Source organism: Podarcis erhardii (genome assembly GCF_964252035.2).
Source record: "Podarcis erhardii genome assembly, chromosome: 11".
NCBI lineage: Eukaryota > Metazoa > Chordata > Lepidosauria > Squamata > Lacertidae > Podarcis > Podarcis erhardii.
Genome location: NC_138501.1, coordinates 42,898,229 through 42,923,654, shown reverse-complemented (window position 1 = coordinate 42,923,654; position 25,426 = coordinate 42,898,229). Strand labels below are relative to the sequence as shown.

Sequence of the window (25,426 nt, the reverse complement as noted above, 5' to 3'; positions counted from 1 at the left end):
CATTAAAAGCAGTATGTATGTATTTATTTATACCTATCAGTGTTCAACTTTAAATAAATAACTTTACAGATATCTTACAAGAGCTAAACATTCATTTATTCATTCAATTCATGTCCTGCCATTCCTCCTGAAGGAGCCCAGTTGGGGAAATCAAAAGTGCATTTGTAAAGCCCCCAGTTCAAACTGAATCATGCTGCAGAATCGCTGCTTGTTCCTTTCTAGAATTCAACCCAGGTTAGAAAACCTCACCCTTATTATCTCCTTTTTCTTTTCTCCCTCTTTTTTTTTGGGGGGGGGGAGTTCAGGTACATTCAACTGACAGAATCAGGGGAAACAGCACAATGAGATGAGGGGAACTGTACAAAATATTATCCTGTATCATGACTGAGGGTGCCATATAATCCTTACAGGTTTTTTATGGTGTTAACAACTGCGAGGAATTCTCATCTCTGTTCAGCCTGCCTGTCTGGTTTTAATAAAAATGCTAACAGTTCCCACCCGTCCCCGTGTTTTATTTCCTTAGTAGGACAGGCCTGTCATTTTGAACAGCCTTTTTGAATAGTCATTTTGAATGCTGCTCACCCTAGGAGGTGTCAGTGACAAGGGATCTGCAAATACCCATGCGTGCCCATGGATTCCTCCAACCTCAGCCCCAATTATAATAAACAACCTCTTAAACTTTAACATTTTAAAGCAGTGAATACGCCTCCCTTCCATTCTCTTGAACGCCGACTGGAAAGGCTTCAACATCAAAAGTCGTGATTCCTGAGCATCTGTAATCCTGTGCAGTGAAAAGCCACTTAGAAACACATCCTTATGCCAGACCATGATGGAACATGTAATTCCACCCTGGAATTGGAAACGGCTCTTTGACTGATTGCACAGATCTTAATGTTTTTCAAACATACCTTCAGCGTAATGCATTTTATAGGCTCTGCTGCTTTTCTTGCACTCCCACACACGTTTGGTGATGATCTTAGCGATGATGACACTGATGTGAAGCTATTACTGGTGCTGATTGAAAGCCTATACCATTTTGTGACACTCCCATCCAGAGCGCGTGAGCCCGTAATGCACAGCCACAACCCCCCAAAAAGGCTATTTCAAGAGCTGGAAATGGGGCAGAAGAGGGTGACCAAATAGATCAAGGGGCTTGAGCAACACTCCTCTGCGAAAAATGGTTGCAATGTCTGGCTTCTTTATAGCTCAGGGAGGAAAGGGAAAAGGGGAGAACACAGCAGAGGTGTACAAAATTAAGCACAGTGCAGACAAAACGGATAGAGGGTTCTCCTTTCCCCCCTCATAATGCTAGAACCCAATAGGGTCATCCAACAAAGCCAAACGTTGTGAGATTCAGGAAGGACAAAGAGGAATGACTTATTCACTCAGCATGCAGTTAAATCTGTGGGCATCGCTACTACAAGATACAGTGATGGCCATCAACCAGGTGATTAGGCACATTCCTGCAGGGCAGTGGCGTAGCGTGGGTTGTCAGCACCCGGGGCAAGGCAAATAATTTGCGCCCCCTAACTCATGGATTTGCGCCCCCTAACCCGTGGATTTGCCCTAACCCCAGATGTTGCGCCCGGTGCGGCCGGCCCCCCCTGCACCCCCCACGCTACGCCACTGCTGCAGGGTAAGGTTATCAGGGATCACGCGTAATGATGACTGTGTAATATGTCATGATGGAGGCAGCATATGTACCTTAGAGATGGAGGAGGAACCCACAGATTCCAAAGCAGACCCACCCACGCCAAACTATGTCGACCCTTTAGTCCCCCTTAGAATCAGCAGCCATGAGGAAAACCAGCACTGCTTCTGTCCATTTTTAAAGAACCTTCCCCCCGCCACCATCCGCTCAAAGCCTGGAGTAACTGGTGTGCAGGTCTTTAGCTGCTTTGACTCGGATAAAGCAAGTCCTCATAGAAGGGACAGAGCTTGATGGCGTTCCCTTGCTCGAGAGGGAATTCTACAGGGGAAAACATGGCTGCTTCCCCCAGTTTTTCCCACAGGGGCAGCCATGTTTTGTCTTTTATGACAAACAGCTAAACTAAGCTGTTTATTACCCCAGGCTTTTGCTATCTAGTCTTTTTAAGCTGCTTCTAAGAGACCACCCTCAACAACTCACTTTTCTGAGTTAGTAGCTCCTTCTTCTATATAACTATTAGAAATAGGAGTTACTGGTGCCAAAGGACCATCAGCGAGGCCCCTGGACTCTCATCACTAATAATTAGCCATAACCTGGCCCAACCCAGGCAAACGTCATTTGGTTTTCACATTTACGGCCCCAACGCATATTATCTCATGGTAATGAAGCCACGTGGCAGCTTCCCACATGATAAAGGTAATGTCAGGATCCCAGACCATGCGAAAGGAACCTCCTGCCACTCTGCGAGCGATAAACCAGTTTCCCAGAGGGGCAACACTGGTATGAAGAGCAACTGCACAGCAGTTGTCCCATGTATCCTGGGCTTCCGACAAGCCCTACCATTAGGTAGACTGAGGCAGCTGCCTTTGATAGCCAGTGCAGGAGGCAGGAATTAGTGCAAGGTGCTGGAGGGCAGAGTCGTGTGTGCCATGCCCTGTGCCCTTAATCTATAGCCCTCAAATGCAGTAGAAAATTCTGCCCTACTGATAGTGCTGCTGTTGTGTTTTTTTAATCAATTGCTGGCCCAGTTAACCACTATATATGGAACAGTGGAGGCAGTCTTGTCCTTCACCTCAGACAGCAATATGTGTTGAGCCAAGACCTATAGGTGTTGTGAGATGGAGCCATGCTGCAGTGACTCCCATGTGAGAAGATGAGAGGCTATGGCTCCTCCAAAACCATATCAGAAACTCACAGCCCACATATTGGTTTAGTCACCAAGCCATTGTAACCATGTTTAAAAGGGGTGGCCAGAAACACCGGCCTTTTGTGTCCTTTTTTTTGTTTTGTTTTTTGGCAAAGGAAAATGTTACTCATTTCCAGCCTTTCACATTCAGCCCAAGTTTTGCTTTAGCACTTGCAAAGCTGTCTGCTGGCCACACTCTACCTTTTGTTTAGGCCTAGCAGAGTGAGCTTGATTAAATATTTGATTAACAAAGGCTAATTTCATTGGCTAAGATTCTTCCTTCCTCCAGAGGACTGAACGGGGATTTTTAAAAAGTTTGTGTGTATGAGAGAGACGCAGAGAGAGTAAAGTGTGCCCTCTACTGAGTTGGAACTATATTGCAAATAATTACTGTAACGAGAACATTGTGACGGGAAACTGACATTACTATTACGATTATGATTGCTATCATCTACTGTGAAGGCCGAAAGTGGGTTATGATAAAAATATAAAACTCATTAACGTTCAAGTAAGCAACTGAGGGAGGAAACCACAAGTAGAAGGATTAACAGAGCAATCTTCTACTCAAATGGTGCCAGGCCAGGAGGAGGCATATGCTGCTCCTATGTGAGCAGGAAGGCCATCCTAGGATACTCTGCTGCCTGAGGCGAAGGTCAAGATGGTGCCTCCTCTTCATTCCATGTTCAGAAGCCAACTGGTCTGGCAGATTAATTCTTATTTCAAGACAGGATAGTGTTTTCCAGTGGGATGGGTTAGGGCCCCAGGACAGGGAGTTGCGTAACATATGCAGCTCTGTTCACCATAAGAGGATGTGGGGCTCAGGAACAACAGCCAGAGGCCTACCACAGCTGCCTCTCATCACCTGCTGCCTGAGGTGGCCATCTCACTCTGCCTAATGGTAGGGCCAGCCCTGGTCAGTGGAATGGATGGAAGGGGGAAAGACACAACCCAGAAAATACAGAGAGAGAGAGAGAGAGAGAGAGAGAGAAAGAAGCGTAAAAACAACAGAACTCCCTCCGTGTCTGCCTACCTATTCTGTGGAACAGCATCCCTGTTGAGACATTTTTGCTTTGGCAAGCTTTGCTAGTGGGGTGAAAAGGTCTCTGTTTTAGGTCTTCATTTTGTTCTGTTTTTAAACCTATCCTCAGCTGTGTTTTTTGTACTATTTTAAACAGTATTTGCAGCTTTATTTTATGGCATGTTTATAAATAGTATTGAGACATATGGGGAAAGTGATTCACAAATTAATAAATAGTAATCAGGAACTGTGTTTGCAATGATGCCCACATGCCTGCCCACACAAGGATGGAGCCAATAATAATAAACACACACACACACACACACACACACACACACCCCAGCACATATGTTTCCCCACCCTCAACATAGTCCTTCTTGCAACAGAGTTCAAGGGCCATTCAGGAAGGAAAATACTTTTTTTCACAAGCAGTCAAAAGGAAAGGCCAAGACATGTAAACAAGGGCAGCTATGGAAACATGTCAATTATCAGCAGCTACCTTTGGTGGCTCTGGTCTAGAAGCAGGAGATGTGAGGTTTAACCTCCCCCACCTCCAGGAGGAGATGGGGGAAATGGCCCCACTCACTTTTTGCATGCCTGGACAAAACACTCTATACTGCAAGTTCCACGGAGTGGTTGCCTACCCTCTCAGCCACATATCAGACATATAGGACATCTGCCTTCCCACAACCCTAAGATTCAATCACTGACACCAGGAGGACAAGAGTTGCAGGGGGAGCCAGGTGGAACAAGTTCATGTTTCACATGCAGGAGAACCCAGACTCAAACCCAAGGTACAACCCTGCACTGATCAAGAGATGAGCGCCTTCCCACCATCATTCAGACTCAGTTGACTGGATCAGGAGGGAGACTGCATGGGCCAAAAGCCAGGCTTTTGCAAAGTTCATACCATGATGCATAAACAAAGGCTACAGTCGGAATCATCTGTAAGGTAAAGGTAAAGGGACCCCTGACCATTAGGTCCAGTTGTGGCCAACTCTGGGGTTGCAGCGCTCAGCTCGCTTTATTGGCCAAGGGAGCCGGCGTACAGCTTCCGGGTCATGTGGCCAGCATGACTAAGCCGCTTCTGGCAAACCAGAGCAGTGCAGGGAAACGCCGTTTACATTCCCGCCAGAGTGCTACCTATTTATCTACTTGCACTTTGACGTGCTTTCAAACTGCTAGGTTGGCAGGAGCAGGGACCGAGCAACGGGAGCTCACCCTGTCGCAGGGATTCGAACCACCCACCTTCTGATCGGCAAGTCCTAGGCTCTGTGGTTTAACCCACAGCGCCACCCGCATCTGGCATCATCTGTACCCTGCTCTTAATCTTAAGAGACATGCCACAAAATGAAAATACAACCCCAGAAGCTCAACACTGTACTCGCTAGAGGCTGACTGAGTATTACAAAGTAATCAAATAGCCCCAGTTTTTTTATTTTAAAAGTCAACTTCATCCTGTAAGAGCTGCTGAAGCAAGGAACTGTTTGATCAAAAAACTCCAGCACATCTTGCAAGATCTGCAACCAAATTTGGTGCTATTTGGCTTGCAAATCGCTACTTCAAAAATGGTTTCATTCAATTTCTGTTGTGTTTTCATATACGGAGTTGTGGATTTGTCTTACCAGCATTATTCAAGGCATCGGGGACAGGAGAAGAGGTGTTTGCAAAGGGTTACCAACGGCTAGAGAACCATCAGCATAGTAGGTTCCTTTGACATTCTTAAATATGATATGAGAGATAATTTATAGGTTAGGAGAGCAGGGTGCTTGTGGCTGATATTCCCCACAGCTGCTTTCCACACAAGTCAGTAAATGTCAAAATCCAGTACTCATTTGGGACAGGTGAATTAGCATTGTGAGAACCCCCACACAGGTGCACCTCATAGCGAGGGTCCACAGCCAAGCTCCCAAGTAGAGTCTAAAAATGAAGGTATCTGTGTTGCTTTTATACACAGTGCAAGATACACAGGAGTAAGCTTTAGACAATTTTATCCTAGTCAGTATGTGTATTGAATTAAAAATGTTTTTATATACAGTGGTATCTCGGAAGTCAAACAGAATCCATTCCAGAAATCCGTTCAACTTCCAAAACATTCGGAAACCAAGGTGCAGTTTCCGATTGGGTGCAGAAAGTTCCTGCAGCCAATTGGAAGCCGCAGAATCCACACTGGATGTTCGGGTTCCAAAGAACATTCGCAAACCGGAACACTCACTTCCGGATTTGTGGCGTTCAGGAGCCAAAACGTTCAACTCGCAAGGTGTTCAACTGTATGAACATGTAGTAGTTTTTGATTGATATATATATGCAATTGTTTTAACGGGTTTTTTAAATATATGCAACATAGGAAATGAAATAAATAATAATATTTAAACCATAGGAGTTTGCCAAAGCCAAAATCTCACTTGTATTTTTGCAATCCCTCTGTTTAAATTTGAATGCATCATCTGTTCAGTTTGGGACACAGTTTGCATTCCTGTGATGTGAACAATTCTGCCATAAACTTTCTTTAAAACACTCACACACAACTGTGGCTAAAATATTGCTGAGAACCAACAGCATTCTTTCCCAGTCAAGTAGTATCTTCCCAGAATTCTTTTCACTGTCTTAGGAAAAGATTAATGGGATTTGGCCATTGCAGGAAATATTGTGCAGAATATTAATCAGTGCGATCTTCTGCAACACATATTGTATGCTCATTAAAAACGTATATCGTCAAAAGGAAGAAAATAAATGGTCATGAATTATTCAAAGTGCTTTGCCTTAATGGCATTTTATAAACCTGCGAACTTACATCAAGACATTAGAGTATCTTTTCTCCCCACTCAAAATCTACCAAGAATACAAGGCAGATGAAAAAAAGGTAATGACTGCAGGAATTAAAAACATTCAATACTGGGGAAAATATGCACTGGGATAGGAATTAAGTTTGGTTTTTTTTTTTTTTAGAGAACTTCCAATTTCCTTGTTTACTTACTATTTTTTTTAAAAAAAACCCAACAACTTATAACCTACTTAATTTTCATAATAAAGTTAAGTTGGCCAAAAAGAAATCAAAATGTCACAACAGTATTGAAATCTATCACAACCCTCAATTGGAACACAAAGTCTATATATTAGGAAGCCTGCCAATGGCTTCTAGTTACAATACCAGTTGCTGGGAATCACAGGTAGGCAGCGTGCTGTTGTGCTGTGGCTCTCAGTAAGTGAGACTGAGAAGGTCTTCTGCCTGAAGTCTTGGACAGTTGCTGCATTAAGCAGACCTGCCCCATCCATGAGACAAGCTGAGGCGACTGCCTCAGGCGGCAGGATCTGGCTTCCAAGGAATGCACCACTTGGTGCTGCTGTTGCCACGGTGGCAGCGACAGCTGCGGCACACTCATTGGAGGATGGATCTGTCCTCGTCCCACCAGCCCCGCCCCCCGCAATGCTGCCTCTGCAGTGGCCTCTCAGCAAATAGGAAACACTGTTGGTCTCCACACACCCTTGTTCCTGATGTAGATCTTCACACACCCCTTCTTCACTGGGGGGCATTTTGTCGCTTGCTCAGGTGCCAAAATGTCTTGGCCCAGCCCTGGCATTAAGTGAGTAATCCTCTCATAAGGAAGAGGTTGCACTACCATCAGAAAGGACTCAGGTCTCTGGTTGAATGGCTATCTTCCCTTCTCCTCTGTTACTGTGTACTGTAGTTACGTGATGCAGTTACGTTATTCTGATAATTGGTTGCTTTGTGGTTTTTATGTTATGGTTGTAATTACACATTTTTTATTTATTTTAAATGTCTTTTTGTATCTTGCCCTGGGACCATTTGATGAATAGCTGGCTATAACTACAAATCCTAATAACTAACACTAATAAATATATAAACAAACGAGCAAACAAACAAGAGACCACATTAGTCCACCATTACTCTTTTAAAAAATGCAGAAGTACATGTTGAAGGAAGGCAAGAAAATGGAAAGATCCTCTGTGGAATCATGTTGTTTTGCATTTCAGGGGGCTACTGGTTTCTAACTACTAGTTGATGGGTTGAATTTTCTTATCCACCCATCTCTGCTTTCACTTGCAAATTAGCATCGTGATTCTCGGTGTTTTGCATGATATGGTACTCTGGGCAATTTGTATTTAAAGACAAAGCAGACCATTCTGAGTAGACTGCATTACATCATTGTTTCAGTTTCCTTCCAGCAATGTAAACATTTCCTTTTTCTTTCCTAGTACATTATTTTATTCTCCCCGCACCCAGATAGTTTTTCTTGAAGAAAATATTCATAGCCACTATGGATCATTTAAAAATATCTTTCTTATCTCCTTTCTTATCTAGAAGAATTTATGTTGAATACATCTTGTCCCCTATTTTACTTTTTTACAGCATGTATGCAAATTGCTGAACCTAAGCAGACTCTTGGAAGCATATAGAAGATGCATAAACTTTGATGAAGTCTTTTAGGAGTAACCAAAGCAAGGAAAGGATGAAATGAATTTCCCCATGCAACTAGGGTTCTGAATCTTTAGCATAACATGCCAACTCTTGTTTAAATTCATAAAAATGTCTTTTAAAAAACCCACCCACACAATTTGTTTTCATAGAATTCCAACAGATCATTTCTTGGTTTAATAGTTTGTTACCTTTGCCCATCGCTTCTCCCTTAATGCTTCCCTTTTATCAAGGAAGCTCTTGATTCACCCTGTACTGGCTAACGCAGCAAAACTGCATAAAGTATGTGAGTAGAGCTGAGTTTGTGCATTCTGTACCAGTGAGGTCTGCACTGATATTAACTCTAATATTGTGAGCTCTACATTGGTGAGTCCTGATAATGGATTTGAGCAAAATAATACTTCTATATCCTTTGGCTGCTGCTACACACACACACACACACACACACACACACACACACACACACCTGTTAGGAAGAATGATGGTTTGTTCCCAGATGGGTTAGGTGGAACATGATATTGTATGGGGGGTGGGGGACAACCAAGGGTGTCTGCAGTGTGTTTATTACTCCCTCTCCCAGAAGCAAACCAATGAGCCTTTTCAAAAGGAAGACTCCATTAACATTTTATCCACCAGAAGAAGTCAGCAAGAAAGCCCTACTGAAATGCATTTTGCTTTTAAGAGCTGTGGCATAAAATGGATGCTGCGTGCTGCAACCTTCTCTATTAAGTTTGCAACATCACAAGGCTGAAACAACAATGGGGGGAAAAACCAGGTCATTAAAAAATGGCGCTGCTTCACTCACCCTTTGGCCTGTGTTGCTATGCCAACGTCGGTTAGTTTCATTCCTACACCTACAAAATAAAACAGCAAGCCAGCATCACACAGGGGTATTTCAGGTATAGAAAAGCTTTATATATTAATGCAGTTTTTATTGGCTTCGCTGCTGATTACAGATGCTATCCATCATACTCTCTGTATATACCGTCACAAATATTTCATTTCTCCAAGGCAGGTTATTCATTCAGCACTGTCACTGAATATAGTTCTACTCTGGAGCATCTCTTCCTCTTAGGGCTTATCTACACCTCTTGCCCCACTACTGTGCCTCTTGATGAGCTGCCTCAGTTCAGGCAGACTTTTTGGATCCGACCCTCATCTCTTTGTTTGGTTCTGGTGTCCCAATAAAGATCTGCAATGGGGATCTGCAAAGATCACAACTCACAGGGTGGAATGCAGCTGAGTATTTATTTATTGCGTTTTTACTCTGCCCTTCCTCCAAGGAGATTCGACTGGGGTGTATGGTTCTCTGCCTTCCTCTTTTTGTGTGAGATACCTAGATGAGGGTAAGACACATAGATGTCAACTTTTCCCTTTTTAAAAGGGAAATTCCCTTATTCCAAATAGGATTCCTCGCAAGAAAAGGGAAAAGTTGACAGCTATGGTAAGACACAAGGGAACGGGCCAAGGTCACACAATGATCACTATGGCCAAGTGAGCTCCACAGAACTTCACCTCCTTCCGTTGCGATCACAGAAGTTGTCCCATGCATTGAATGATTTAGTTCAGAGTGGTCCAATGTGTGGCTTGAGGGCCACACGCGGCCCTCAACATTTGAGACACACAGCCCTCACACTGCCTTCTCAAGCTGGGTAAGGAGGCACTGGGCTTTGGGAAGGAAGCATGAGGGCTCTGACAGGGTCCTAGAGCCCTTCCTCTTCCTTTCCAAAGCCTAGTTAGCACTTTCCCAGCTTGGGAAGGAAGGTGGGAGGGCTATAGGACCCCCCCATCTCCTTCCCAAAGCCCAGCACCTCACTTAGCTGGCTATGGGAAGGCAGTACATGGACTGGGGATGTGCATCAAAGTTTGGCCTTGCTCCCCCACCCTCACACGACAAGGCAGTGTGCGGCTACATTTTCCATGTTGAAGTACTCTGGTGGCCCACTTGGTATGAAAAGTTGGACTGTGCTGATTTGGTTGGTCGCAAGCCATTGTGCCCATTGCACCTGGGTGAGGCCTGCTCACAGGCAGAGAGGCAGTGAAATCCTGCAGTCCCAACATTGCATTGCTGAAACCTCTTTTTTGCCCAAATGTGACTGATACAAGACACACTCAGTAATGCAGTTAGGTAATTTTAGACTGTGGACTTAACCATCTCAGAGCAGCCACAACACTGACTGCAGCTGAATGTCTGCACGTTGGGGGAATGTGGGCGGGCAAGTGGTTGCAGCCAGTCCCAATCACTAGCAGCAGTTTCAACTCAGCAGTGCCAGGGGTGAGAAGGGCTTTGTGAGCACACAAGAGAGAGTGCAGGCATTCCCAGGCCAGCCCATTCACTGCCAGTAGCCATAGGAGAGCAGCTCAGTCAAGAACTGAAGCAGGAGCTCTCAGCCCAGCCCACTGTGCACAACCCAATTGCTGCCTGCACCACTAAAACTTCTGCTGTGCTGGCAGAGGGCTTGTTTCACTTGGGAGTACACCTAGCTGAGCTTGTGTGCCAAAGTCTGAACCTAACAATAATACCTTGTGAAGAGTAACAGATGAGCTGAAATGAACACTGCACATTTCTTTTTTGAAAAATAATCTATAATGCTTTCTATCCTCTTTTCAAACCGGTTACCAGCAGTGGAAAAATGTAGGAATTTCTTGCTGCATTTGTTATATTAGTTGAATATAGCACCATTGTGGAAGCTGAATACTTGCCACAGCAGGTAGATAATTCATTTCTTTCCTCTGACAGAAGGTAACACATTCTGAATAAAAAGCGCTGCAGCCTTGAGGAGGCTGGAGAAAAGGAAATATCCACAAATCTTTTGACAGGAGTTCTACTTTAGACAGTGATGTACTGTACCTGCAGGCATCCAGCCTGAAGCAGCTACTGAAGGGGTGACCTGATCATGGGTTAGTCACACTTTCAGCTTACAAACCTCTACCCAACTTGGGCCCAGGGCAAGAGTCACAGGAAAAACCAGCTGAGCACCAACTGCAACAATAGACTGAGGAGGGAGGGTTACCAAACTCTTTGTTCTTCCATGTGTACCCAACCAGGAAGGTGAAGTGTAGGTGGGTTCCCAGGAGGCAGGACACAGCAAGAACCTTTATTGAACTATATAACTGGGAAACAGGGACAAAGCAACTGCTTATATACATTCCTGAAAGCCTGGGCCACTCCGACTCCCAACGTGATGGGCTGTCTAAACTTCCAAGCTGCGAATCACGTGGGTCACATGATGTCTGACGTTTATAGAAGCTTCCAGGTTAAACTTAGTTACTGTTCTAAGTGCCATTGAGGGGGGCCTCCTCCCTGCCATACAGAACAGCAAGAAAACAAAACAAAAAACACACACAAATGGAACCTGCTCTGCTTCTGTGCTGGTCATAGAGCAAAGGAAGCTCCTTCTTTTGTAGCTTCAGGCTAACAAAAAAGGAATGTAGTGCTCTATCCCTTCTTTGACACCCAGATGGAATTTCAAACTTTGGGAAGAATGCCTGAAGGTGGAAGAATTCACTTCCATGCTTGTGCACCCCTAATTTTCATCATACTACACAGTAGCAGCCCAGGTGTTGGGTGGAGCTGCAGAGAGGCCTCCCCAACACCAGCCTTTCTGCAGCTTATTTGGACAGTGCTGGGCAGTGGCAAGGTCTGAGCTGCATGGATAGACTGGTGGAGCAGATCTATCCCTCCCGCCAGTGGGGCTATGCAACCCTACCACTGCCAATCTACTCTCCCATTGACACCAATGTTGGGAGGATGGCACTACTGATACCGCAGATATGGGGACGGGGCTTTGTCTGTGAGATGAATGGTTTGCCTGATGTCAGCCAGTGAACCTCTGACTGAAGTGAGGCTTGAACCAGGGACGTCATCGCTCACTTGTCAGCTGCTACACTTCCATCAGCTTTACATCAAACACGGACATGTAGTGTTGAGATGCTCACCTTGCATGTCTGTTACAAGCAAGCTGCCGCTGGTTCTCTCATATACCCAGTGCTGAAAGGTGCAGCATTTCTGGCCAGCTTCCGAGTCTCTTCGCAGGAAGTTTATTTCTTTTCCATCCCTGATGGAGTATTTCACGAATTCTCCAATTAGCTCCTCTTCCACGGTCGCATAAGGGACGTTGTTCTTGGGCCGATGAACAAGGAAAATAGGAATGATTCTAAAATGAAAACCAATAAATAAGACAATGACACATTATACTCCTAGGCAGCACTTAAGGCTGCACTCACGAGTCCATGCAGACTGCTGTATTTTTTTCTGTATGTTCTCTCTGCGACTGATGGCACATTATAAAATGCTGTCACTCCCGGGGGAACTGCTGTAAGATTTTCAACACGTGTAAAAGGAACACTAAAGGGGCATGGGGGGGGAGACCACATCAGGATTATGGTTAAAACAACTACATCTGTGTGGATTTTCCCTTTAAAAAAACACCTCTGCATGGAAATGGAACAGAACTTACCAGTCAACACATGAAAAACAGAAATGAACTAGATAAAGGCCACTCCATCCACCCCTAGTTCTTTGTAACATATAGTTTTCAGCTTCTGAAAGATAGTCTATGATAACTTTGATTTTAAAAAATAAAGAAACAGACTCAAGGAAGCAAAGTGTTTGGAGAGGTCAGGAGGAACACATTTTTAGGAAGTGCTGGAACAGGATTCTTTAGCAAATTACCGCAGCGTTTGTGAGCTGGGTTTCCGCTTGGAAAATCCTTCATAGATATGAGTACAGCTGTTGTGATGTGTAAATAAGAGCCCTAAAGCAATTCCATCATCGCCTCCAGAGCTCAGGCCCAGCACAGTGTGCTCAGATGTACTGCTTGCATCTTCCCTTTACATTTTCCAGAGGCGACTTCTATTTTTAACTCTGCACTTTCACCTTGTTTGAACCAATATTTTTTACTGCAGATCTAGAAATGAAGTAGCAGCCCTGCCGAACAGAGAGGGCTGATGCACACAACCAGGACAAACTGCCTCTCTCTTTCTTTGCATTATTGTTGGCATCGGTCTGTCTCAAGAGACAATGGAAGAATGCAAGGGTAAAGGGAAACCTTTGGGAGAGTTACAATGCCTGCTGTGTCGGTGGAGACCAATACAGGAATGACATGTTTTATTGCAGATGGGGCAGGTGAAGGCGTCTGGTTTTGCTGTTCCAGATGCACCGTGGCATTTCTTCTTTCTGCGCTCGTCCTAGCATTCTCCTCTGGCTGCTGCTGTGGATACACAACCTGACTGCTGCTTCCAGGAACTACAGGGCAGGGTTGTTGTTGCCAGTCTTCACGCCACATTTGCAGACATCTTTATAATGCAGAGTTGGTCTGCCAACAGGCCTGGTACCTGAACCCAACTCCCCATAAAGCACATCCTTGTGGCTCCTGCCATCTTACATTCTGTGGGCATGACTAAGCCAGCATAGATGTCGCTGAGACAGAAGTGCAAACATGCTGCAAATGTGGACTTGGAAGAGAACATTTTTGTACTATGAGACTCTGTCCTGCCACACATAGCAGGTGCCTATCAAATTTATTTCAGGTTAACCTGCACAATGTATTACGTGTCTCCCCCACTAAGATACTTTCAGATACACCTGAAGGAGGTATCTTATATCCTCTTGAAAGAGATGACAAATTTCAGGGATATGTAAGACTCATCCCCAGCGTCATGCATGAACAAGAAGGAATTTCAGCGATCACTTCAGGAGGTGGCTATATATGACTATCCTACAGTGGAACAGCAAATCCTTTGAAAAAGATCTGAGGTCATGCTGGTCCAGCCATCCATTACAGCATTTAAACGGTGTTTCCTTACCAATGTGAAGTGTTGAGCTGGCGCCCCACAACAAATAATAATAATGATGACGATAATAGTTTGCATTAACAGCAATTTGAGTGCTCAAAGTGCTTCAGATACATTGGGTTGTACTCAGCGTTGCACTAAGGAGAATGTTCTGCTGACGCAAAGTTTTCTCTTGCACAATTGAATCTTCACCCCCATGCACCCCCATCTGTTCTGGAGCTCCCCACCAACCCTCCAGAGCAGATTTGGGGATGACATAGGGCATGCACAGGTAGAGGATTGGGAGGTAGGGGAGACCCATTGCACTGGAGCTAATTTCTGTGCTAGCATAAATATTTAGTTGAATGCCACCCATTGTTTGTTTCTTGTGTGCATGATGAAAAAAGGATAAGAGGACAATCCCCTGCCCTGAAGAGATTTCACCAGAGGTTTTCAACCTTTTTGAGGCCGCGGCTCCCTTGACCAACTACATTATAATGTGGCACCCCTGTGGGGATCAGGAGCCTAGTTATGTCACCCCTTGCTTGCAAAGCTGGCAGCTTCTCATCCTTTTTTGAACACCCTCCCTTGTCCATTCCCAACAGCAAGGGCTGGTGGACTGGCTGGCTGGGCTCCCTCACCCACTTGCTTGCTTATTCCGAGGCCACCTCAGCTCCTGGCAACCAGCACCCCCTGACCAGCCCCAGAGGCACCATTTGCCTGCAGAGCTTGTAGCCAGCCACAGAAGCCTTTGGGAGGCAGAGATGCGAGAAGGCATCAGAGGGAGGGAGGGAAGGAAGGAAAGAAGTACAGAGGCCAGTATTGCCTGCAGCACCCCTGACTATCATTCAAGGCACCCCAGGGTGCCACAGCACACTGGTTGGTTGAAAACCACTGGCTTACATAATCCAATATTCAAGGCAGAGGAAATAACAGAAGAAAGAGAGGCTAATTCACTCTTAATTCTCATTCGTGTCCAACAGCATGCATGGAGCTAGGTGTGGATGTCATCCATCACACCATTGTTACGGTTGCAACACACATTTTATTTTTTTAAAAATGTTACTCACTCAGGCACCTCTCCAAAGCCCTCCAGAGGTTTTGTTTCTGCAGCATATATCTTGGCGTACTCTCTTGCTGTGTTCTGAACATAACATTCCTATATAAAAGAGAATCCAGTGGCATGCCAAGAAAGGAAACAATTAACACAGTTAACCATGGCCATAGTTTAAAAGCTTGGATGTCCCCACAGGTCTTGATTACAGAAGGGTACAGCCATCACTTACCTGCAGTGCCAATTTGTAATTCTTTTTCATGAGTTCATCGTTGTTCCTGGTCCCATATGCAATGGCATTGTGCACTTTCAGAACACAGGGGTGGCCGGGGCCGAACACGGGAACTAAGCCTTGCATGACTTTGCTTCGGAAAGCCTTTCGATGCACTCCTTCCCCAAAATGCAGCTCTTCGGTTATAATCCTCCCATGCAGGCTGTTGCCAAAATAACTATCACTGATGAAATCTTCCCTGAACATAAGCTCTAAGAATTCAATCTCTTCCAACCCTATAAATATATAAATATGCATAAGACCTCAACAAAGAAACTACATTTTGCTAAGTAAAAAATTTTATGCGTATGCTATGGGACTAGCAGAAATGACTGGCAGAATCCGAGACCAGGGAAAAGAGTCAGTGGAAGAAGACTGGAAGAAATTCAAAGATTATCTCGAGAAACATTGTAAAATTAATGAATGTTAGAATGATGTTGGACAGAAATTAAGTGGTTCCCAGCTGTAATGTAAAGGTTGAGAAAAAGATATAATAAGTTATAATAAGGATTTGCTGAATTAATAATTTGAATTGGAATACAAAAAGGGGAGGTGTGAGGAGGTCTGGGAAATAAGTTTAAGGAAAATAAGCAATTGAAATTTTATCTGTTTTTAATTGTTTTTAGTTTTGTATTTTTGTATTTGTGTTATTTTTTGTTATTTTTTGTTTTTGTACTATTTTTGAAATACGAATAAATATTATATAAAAGAAATTTTAAAAAAAATTATGCGTATGCGTGCCAAAGAGAAATCTACTGGGGGGGGAAATTCACTGTAATGTTTTCGAAACAAACAAACAAACAAACAAACAAACAAACAAACCAAACTATGACAACTTTAGACTTGGGCAGAAGAGCAATAAGCTCTGTGATGAAGTTTGATGTGGAGCTTATAGCATCTGTGATCATGCATGGAAGCTTCCAAGGCTTCAGGTCCTACAGTGGATCTTCCTTGTTGGAAATGCAGCCTTAACATGCTGTGGGGAAGGCTGATCCCTCCAAAGTCTGGGATTTGGTGATGTGATTGCTGTGCATTTGGGGTCAGGAAACCGGTGGGGAATTTATGGCCCTCCAGATGCTGACAGACCCTTCCATCCCAACCTGCATTCTTTACCATTTCTACGACTGCCTGGGAGCCCCCTCTTAGCAATTCCATCCATGTATCAAATTCCAATAGCAAAGGCACACGAAGACGCGTTTGCAGGTAATGAATGAAAAGCCACGCAACTGTTTTTAAAGGAGATGGAACGATTAATCCTGCTTCTTGAAGAGTCAGAACAACTAACCATCCACTAGACTGAATAAGCTAAAGCTGACTAGCACAATATGTCCAGCAATGATGAAACCTGTTGGCAAAAGTGTTATCTATGTTTAGCACGGGCAAAGCAAAACACATGCTGGTGTGATTAGAGAAATAGCAACATATGGGGAAAGTATTTCTCGTCTCTTAATTCCTTGCCTTTCTCCTTGGGTAGTGTTACATAGCACAAGACTTTGCAAAGGCCACATGTTTGGGCACCGGGAATGCTTGTATCAAAACAGGTCATTGTTATAGTTCCTTTCTCTCAGCAGAGTCCCTGTGGGGCCACTTCAGCTGCTTCAATTTCAGTGGGGCTTTCTGACCCTACAAGCTAAAGCAGCAACCTTCGCCAAGCGAGTGAGGCAGACCCAGGGAACCATAAAGATGGGAAACCTAGGTACAATGTTCCTCTTCAAGAAAAAAAGTCAAAAGCAGAATGTGGGCTAGGCTCTCAAGGAGTGGCTGATGCGATCAGCGTAGGAGAGCTCAGAATAAGGTGACTAAGTGTTGATGGGAAGACTCTTCATGTATACTTAGACAGACTTTCTTGTACATTACTGCTTCACATATTTCAGGGCAGACATTACAACCATCTCTGTCACTGCGTCCTAACAAGCCCTGGCTCAAATTAGTAACAGCTATGCAGAATATGCCCAAGTACGATTATGACTTGGCACGATTCTCCATAGGTGAACAGGAAGAATTCCAAATGGACTTACCTTCAACATCCTGAAGACTGGAAAGATGTTCCAATACTGCAGAGAGAACAAGAACAACACAGGCAAGGTTTAGACAGTAAAACAGGACCTTTAATTGTGCTTTGTCTTAAGAAACAATATGTTAGAATTTACCTTCGGAGGTCAGGTTAAATTCTGCAGATGCTTTCCCATACATATTCTTCAAGCAGCAGTGATACAGCCCTTGGTCCTTTTTACCAGCTTGAACTATTGCCAGGGATACTGGAAAGTCATCTCCTGCACTAGAAGAGATGTTAACATTTGAATGTTTGTGTTTCTGCTTAGTTTTCTGCTTAGTTTTTCAGAGGTTTGTGTGATCTCTTTGTCTTCCTTCCCCTCTCCCTCTAGTTCCCCACCCCCATTACTGGAATGTAGGGAAATATGGCCACTGTTATTAGTTATTGCTCCTGGAACAGTAGGCAAGTAAGTGGCTAGGAAGGAGTTATTATTCAGCTCAGATTTAAATCCAAGCTGGGGAAGAACATGGAAGTCATAATACTTGCCTTGATTTTAAGGCAAGCACTATGAGTTGCTGAATCTCATACTTAGCAACATTTCTAACAAATATGGAGTGCCAAATTTGAGTCAGGCCTAAAAGCAAGCAAGCATATAAATACATGCACATGAATGACCCAATTCCATGTACACATCTGAAGTCACTTGACAACTGTAGGGTACCACACTCACCTATACCACCCACTCAAACAGCATAGGTTTCATATGTTTACAAAATGTGCAAAGGATTTTTTATAGGAGCTATAATCCATAAATGTTCATTTCAAATATATCTACAGGATGCAGTACTTGGGTTTTTTTTTAACACTGCTTTTATTGATTTTCATGGTACAGAAGATAAATTTTGAGAAAACAATTGTTACAACAGTAAACCACAAATAACTTGTCCTGATAAAATTACAGGCCATGTGCCGTACTTGTTGAATTTGTTAGTTCTGTTGCCACTGGTTCCATGTGCTCTGTCAATGCTTAGAACATGTGTTAGAATCCAGAAATCATTTAGGATTAAATCAATCAAGCCCTGCTTCTTCCATTGGTTCTACTGACTAACTGCTCTATGGTACAATAATTTATTGTATCCACAAATTTTAGAGATAATCCACACGCACGCACACAGTCCTCATCCACCCCTCATTATGTGCACTGCTGCCTGCATGAGATTTCTACAAATAACTCCTCTTCCTGACAGCAGCACTCCCGTACCTATAAGAACTGTGCACATGGCAAGGCTGTTTGTTGCTCAGCCTGTACCAAAGGTGTCATGGGCTTTGAGGACAATTGAACTCAGGACGCAAGAGAGAAACGTGCTAAGAGGAAGGCATGCTCGGCAAATTCACACCATGATCAACTCCCACCCGGAAACCAATGTCCCCACTGTGGAAGGACGTGTGGATCCAGAACTGGCCTCCACAGTCACTTACAGACTCATTGTTAAAACCGTGTTTATGGATGACAATCTTACTCGGTTACAGATAGGTAGCCGTGTTGGTCTGCCATGGTCAAAACAAAATAAAAAAATTCCTTCCAGTAGCACCTTAAAGACCAACTGAGTTAGTTCTAGGTATGAGCTTTCGTGTGCATGCACACTTCTTCAGATACACACAGATACATTCAGATACATCTTACTCGGCTACGAGTGATCACCAAAGAAGAAGAAGAAGTGAATGAATGAATGAATGAATGAATTTATGTTACCCAGACAATCTGAAGGTTGTTGCAGTAATCCATTATAACAATATCTCTTCACTAGGTGCAGCTGTCATTTCTCTCCATCCCCATCAGAGATTTGGTCATCAAAATAAGCACACTCCCTAACATGCACACTCTCCTCCACCCATCCAAATGGCATTGAAAAGCATGTATGTTTATTGCGTAGCTCTCCTTACCTTCTGTGAACTTGGGCAAGTAGCTTAGAGTCTTTAGTCCATGTAATGGTGGAGTCTTCATGAATTTCACTAAACTGGCAGCATAATTTGATATTTCCAGAGTGGTCAGGGAACAGTTCAGCTTGGATTTTCTTCACCAGCTTTGGTGCTTGAAGTAAAACACAATTCAGTGAGTGGCTTAAACACATAGTAAAACCTCAGGACCAATTTAGGCATTACATGTCTGTTGATATGTCATTCCTGTAAGTTCATTGTAAGAGTTTAAAAATAACAATGATGCATACACCTTGTAGATTGTACTGTGAACCATGTAGATTTCCTTTTGTCTCTTTCTCTTAGGGCTAGGGGTTTCTTTTCTGATGAAAAATCAATCAACCTTTTCCACTTTATCCTGGAGCAGCGTTTCCTCCAGCTGTTTTTGGAATGCAAGTCCCATCAACCCTAGCTAGCAAGACCAGTTGTCAGGGATGATGGGAATTGTAGTTCAAAAGCAGCTGGACATCCAAGCAAATTAATATTCTTCCACAATATTGTTTATTTCTTTATAAATGTTTATTTAAATGTTCTAAGAAAGTGGTGGGTAACCTCTGAGCTTCCAGGTGTTTATTTCCATTTATAAAATCTTTTAAAATATTAGGATGGCGTACAACAACAATTCCCATAGGTGCCAACCAGCATGATCAGTCATCAAGGATGATGGGATTCATAGTCTAGCAGTACTTGGAGAGCTTCTGGTTCCCTAACCCTGGCCCTGAAGATGGGAGCCACAGTTTCACACATATGTTCATGTGCCAAACTATCACTAGCCCCGAGTCTAATTAAGCTGCACTGTCCACAATCCAATTAAACCAGAGTGGTTTGATTTAAAACATTCCACCTCATTTAATTCTAAACCACATTTTTTATATTTTATTTAATAAAAGGAAGGACACACGAGATGGTAGTTATTAACTGATTGGGTAAGGACTCATTGTTTTGTAGAGAAAACTAAGCATGTATGCAGTAGCTGATTTGTCACAATAACCATTTCATGGGACTGAGATGTCAGATGATAGTAACACTTCTCTTCTGGTAAACAATATTGAATTGGGGAGAGCCCATACCTCGGTGGTACAGCTCATGCTTTACATATAATAGTTTCTACGTTCCATCTCGGGAAGAGGTGCCAGCCTGTGAGGCCGATTAGGGAGGCAATGTCACACACATGACATCACACTCGTCCGGCGCAGGACATCAAGAGCAGCCAGGGGCGGAGCTGAGCAGAGCGAGGATGGAGTTTCAATGGCCAGCAGTTCCTCCTTCATCTCCTCCTGGTGCTGCCACCGGCAGGGGTCTGCTTTGACCCTCCTTCCCCTTCATGGCAGGAGGAGGAGCAGCTGGCCACTGGATCCGCACTGTGCTAGGCTCCGCATTTTGCCTCCTTGCTTGGGAGACCCTTGCCCCTACCCCTAAAAATACTGAGAGGGCCAACAAGGGCTTGCCCCCCTGGAGCTGGCACCCCTGATCTCTGGCATCTCCACCTACAAAGCAACTCAGAAAGCAAAGTCAGGAAAGACCTGTGTCTGGAGCCTAGGAGAATTTCTGCCCAAGGACTGCTGATGTGTAAGGACAATTTAAAAAAATAAATCAGTTTCTAAACATACCTTTGCTGTCTTTTTTGCAAGGCAGTTTCCGTTGTTCCCTCTTCTCTTCCTTGTGAGTTGGCCCGGCCTCTGTTTTTGAGACTTTTTTGACACAGCTGGCCTGGTTGCAAACATTTTCCTTTGCTTCAAGGCGCGGCTTCTTAATTTGTACCTTTGGTGCCATCTTCTTCTTTACGGTTTCTTGCTTACGCTTCACGTCCTCGGTGCTACTGTGATGCGAGGGTGCCTTGCAGGGTTTGGAGGATTCCTGCGACTTCGTCTTCCCTTCTCCTGCAGTTGCTCCTGAAGTGCATGGCTGAATTTTAACCTGTGGCAGCTGTTCCTGAGAATGATGACTGTTCTTGGAGGCACAAGGCAAGACGCTGACTAAGGCCCCTATTGCATGCTCTGATGAATTTAGGCTTTGCCTCTCACCATCTGTGAATGCTGTGGCTCGATTGTGACCTATAGATGGAACTACACACTCTCCCACTAATCCCCCTTCAGACACACCAGCTTGCTCACCGGAAAGGACCACAAATGGATGCACAAAGTCTGTAATATAATGCCAAGAATACATCTGTTCTGAATTAATAAGTGCCCTCATGTAAGGCTCCACTTCCTCTAGGTTACATTCAGTGGGCTTTTGAGTTTCTCTGGCACCCCTTTCACATGGAATTATTTTGGTCTGACTTTCTCTGCCTACATGCTGGTACTCATCCTGTTGTAGTTCACTGTTTTCGTGCCAGGAATGTGTGTGTTCTGAATCGATTAGATTCCTCATATAAGGTTCTACTTCAGTTTCCTCGGGATCAGTTTCTCTCTCACACTGGACTGTTTGAGTGTTACTTTTTTCCACCACCCTTTCACACTGATTCTGCCAATATTCATCCTTATCCTTCTTAATTCCGACTTGTATGGACTCAGTTTGCCTTAGGTTTTCAACTGCCTCTGGTACATTTGTACCAAACTTTCCTGACACTAGTTCATTTGTACTACAACCTTCGCATTTGCTTTCCTGTAGAATCTCATGCTGAGCACAAACGATTAAATTGCCTACCATATGGCTTGCATTTTGATTATCCTGACCTGTACTGTGACACTCATTTCTGATAATACTTGAAGGCTGAACAGTGTTTAAAGCTGCTGACTTGCAATGTTCCGATGGAGAACATGCAAAATCCAATCCTAACTCTAAACGGTCAGCAGTGCTAGATTTTTTTCCGGATACTGTTTGATGAGAATCTGATGGTGGCATCACATAGTTGCATTCTAGGGCAGCTTGCCCTATGCTTGTGCCAAAGTCCCTATTTTCTTCACTCATGTCATTTTCATTGTTCTTGTTTATTTCTAACAGAACTTCAGTGTAGAATCTAACTTTGTATGATGCCGTGAAAACTGGTTCTACTTTGTGCCCCTCTATTTTTTCATTGCCCTCAACAGCTTTAGGCTCAGTAGCTAAAACTGAACTATGTTCTTCCGTGTGGTAGCTGCAATTCTGTGCATCAGATACAGCTTGAACATCTTTACCATTATTGCCTCTCAAAACATGATAAATATCACAATTATTGTCACTTCGAGCTTTCATTTCTGACTCAGTTCCTTTCTCCTGAAATTTCTCTGCAACGCTTTTATCGACCGCCATAACTGAAAAGTGTTCTTCAGTTCCAAATTGATCATTATTTTTGCCAGAGAAATTACTGGATGAATCCTCTTTCAGTGAAAGCTCAGCAAGATTAGCACACTCTTTTATTCTCGAGTGGCACAGTGTAACATGAGACTCTTTAGTAGGCATCTCGTCAGCCTGCTTTGCTTTGGGGCCATCTGTACAATGAACAATCTGTTCAATACAAGACAATGGGCTGGGATAATTAGCAGGTAGGCCTTTTAACATTTCCTGGCCATGTTCTAAAGGATCGCCTGGAGCTTCTGTAAGTTTCAATGGAGATTCTACTCTACAAGACTGGAAGCCACCATCAGTCATAATTGTTTCTTCCTGATAAGCAGACATATGAGCAGATCTATTATGATCAGGCTTTTCCTTTTGGATATTGCTGCTTAATGGATGAACAGATGGCTTTTCTGTTTCGTGTCCAAAGGCAGAGCACAGACACATGGCATCTGCTTCTGCAGGTAGTGCAAGAGAGCTGTTGTCCGTGGTTGTTCGGCTACATGCTCCATCTCCTTTTAGCGCACTGCAGTAATCAGTGTGGACTTTCATTACTCCTGCCAATTCTGTGACAAGCTGATTATCTTCTGTTAGATTTCCTGGCACATGCTGCCTAGTGCTTACATCCCTCGCAACGTCAGTCCCAGCTGCTGAACTCTCAACTTTGCTGCTTGCGCAAGTAAAGTCACAGCCCCAGTCTTCTCCCTCATAAAGAAGCATCTGTAACTGCTCGTGCATGGATGATAAATCAGCATCTCTGACCTCAGGTTCTGCAGCTTCCAAGGCTCCCTGGGAATCCGCTTTGGACAGATACTGAGCACAGGGAATATCATGGACTGCTTTTACCTCATTAGACTCATGGGGCTTCCCTCCACAGGCCTTTGCTCTTTCCGTCTGTATACTGGGCACAGCCAAAGGAGTCAGAATATCACATAAGCCTTCTTGCTTAGAAGTGACACTGGGGTGACTTTGTGCTCCAGGCGGCACGTTGCGGCTTGCCGTATCATCCGTGATTGTGAGATGAAGAGTTCGATCCCAGCACAGCTCCCTCTCATTATGAGTCCCATTGGACACACAAAGGCCAGCAGAGTTTTCCAGCACTGCACTGTCTATTGGAAATCCGTTTTTGCCACTGACCTTTTCTGAAGCTGACTTTTCAGAAGCAAGGCTTTTTACAGGGGAAGATTTGAAAACAAATCTCTCGTCTAATACAGGCTCCGTTATAAATAGTTCCAGATTACCACTGATTGGCACTGTGTTGTCAGAGTCAGCTTCTTGTTGCTGTACCTGGAACAAATAGGGTGAGGGAAGGAATGAAGAAATAAGACATGTTTATGAATTACGAATTAGGCTATTCAATCAGAAAGCTCAGGTGGTACTGGGCCCCAAAATGATAATACAGTGGTACCTTGGTTTTTGAGTGTCTCAGAAGCCGAACATTTTGGTTTTCGAACTCCAAAAACTCAGAAGTAATTGCTTCCATTTTCAAATGTGCCTCAGAAGTTGAACGACTTCCGTGGCGTGCTTTTCAATTTTCTCAATGAAAACTGCAGATGGCCCTTTGCACCTCGGTTGTCAAATGTTTCAGAAGTCGAACGGTCTTCCGGAATGGATTACATTCGACAACCAAGGTACCACTGTACTCTAATGTGCGACTAACCCCGTGATTTATCAACATCCATATGATACCTATTATCCATTCAAGTCAACACACTAAGGCCTGGTATGTATGAAGTCATGTAGGTTTAACAGGGTTGGCCTTGACTAGGGTACATGCATAGGGACTGCAAAAATAAGGCCTTTTCAGACCAACATTTAGCATTTTCAATGGGGAAAATGTAAGCACACACTTTACCTTTCCACTGGAATCACTGAGACATAAAAAGGGTTTAACTTTTGCTAGTTCACGCACCTAGTTTAAAATCTACTATTGCTTTAGCCCAAGCCATGCTGAAGTCATATACTGTAAGTGACCAGGGATAGATCAATTAATAATCTTCTTATGCTTTCAAATGATGACTTCATGGAGAAACTCTGAACCAAGTCAATGAACTCACTCACCCTGATCTTGTGATTTCTTGTGGGAATCCCAAACACAGAAGGAGAGGGAAGGTCTAAATCAGGTGTGGGGAAACCTCCCCACCCCCGCATATGTTGCTGAACTACAACTCCCATCAGCCTCAGCAAGGATGGCCAGGGGTGATGGGTGTTGTACAACATCTGCAGTGTTAAATGTTTCCCTCATCTGTTCTACATTTACAAAGCACTGCATGTGGAGAGCATTCCTTTCTTTTGTAGCGATAGGGGAAGCTCTGCTAGGTAGGGTCACATTTCTGCAAATCAGAATCAACATGAGACTCTGGATGAGAGGAGTACTTGTGTGTGCGTTCATGAACCAAAGCATGGCACCTGTTCCTTTTCAACATTGCAGAAGGCAAATGCCCTTTGGGTTGTTAGAGGTGGGAGAACCTAGTTTCTTAGATCAAATTAGTATCCATAGAGTATGGGTGGGGAACTTGTAGCCTTCCAAATTCCATCAGCCCCACTCAGCATAGCCAATGGTCAAGGATAATGGGAGCTGGAGTCTAACACCACCTGGAGAACCACGGGTTCCCCATACCTGCTCTATGGCATTCAGTAAAATTAATGAGCAAATGAAATGTCAATTAAATATAAAATAAAGCATGTAATGATCAGCAATTCCATTTAGCCACAACAGCTATTAGCTGCAGAACTCCATATGCAGGAACAACACACTTCTTGGTATCCAGTGCTGAAATAACAAGGTAAGACCATCACCTTCAGATC

At 43.9% G+C, this 25,426-nt stretch overlaps 1 protein-coding gene across 3 annotated transcripts in view; it reads right to left on the bottom strand.

The window, feature by feature from the left end:
• ALPK2 (alpha kinase 2) overlaps positions 1–25,426 on the bottom strand; it is a 67,435-nt gene that overhangs the window by 2,252 nt on the left and 39,757 nt on the right. For 2 of the 3 annotated variants that reach the window (XM_081881334.1, XM_081881335.1), the window contains exons 6-13: positions 20,971–23,905; positions 19,328–19,475; positions 17,541–17,668; positions 17,409–17,444; positions 15,352–15,626; positions 15,136–15,224; positions 12,230–12,447; positions 9,096–9,144 (exon numbers count right to left, since the gene is read on the bottom strand). In XM_081881334.1, coding sequence (XP_081737460.1) covers positions 9,096–9,144; positions 12,230–12,447; positions 15,136–15,224; positions 15,352–15,626; positions 17,409–17,444; positions 17,541–17,668; positions 19,328–19,475; positions 20,971–23,905 — 3,878 coding nt within the window. Of the gene's footprint in view, positions 1–9,095; positions 9,145–12,229; positions 12,448–15,135; positions 15,225–15,351; positions 15,627–17,408; positions 17,445–17,540; positions 17,669–19,327; positions 19,476–20,970; positions 23,906–25,426 lie in introns of those variants that run through there. The other variant, XM_081881336.1, reaches the window with a different exon arrangement.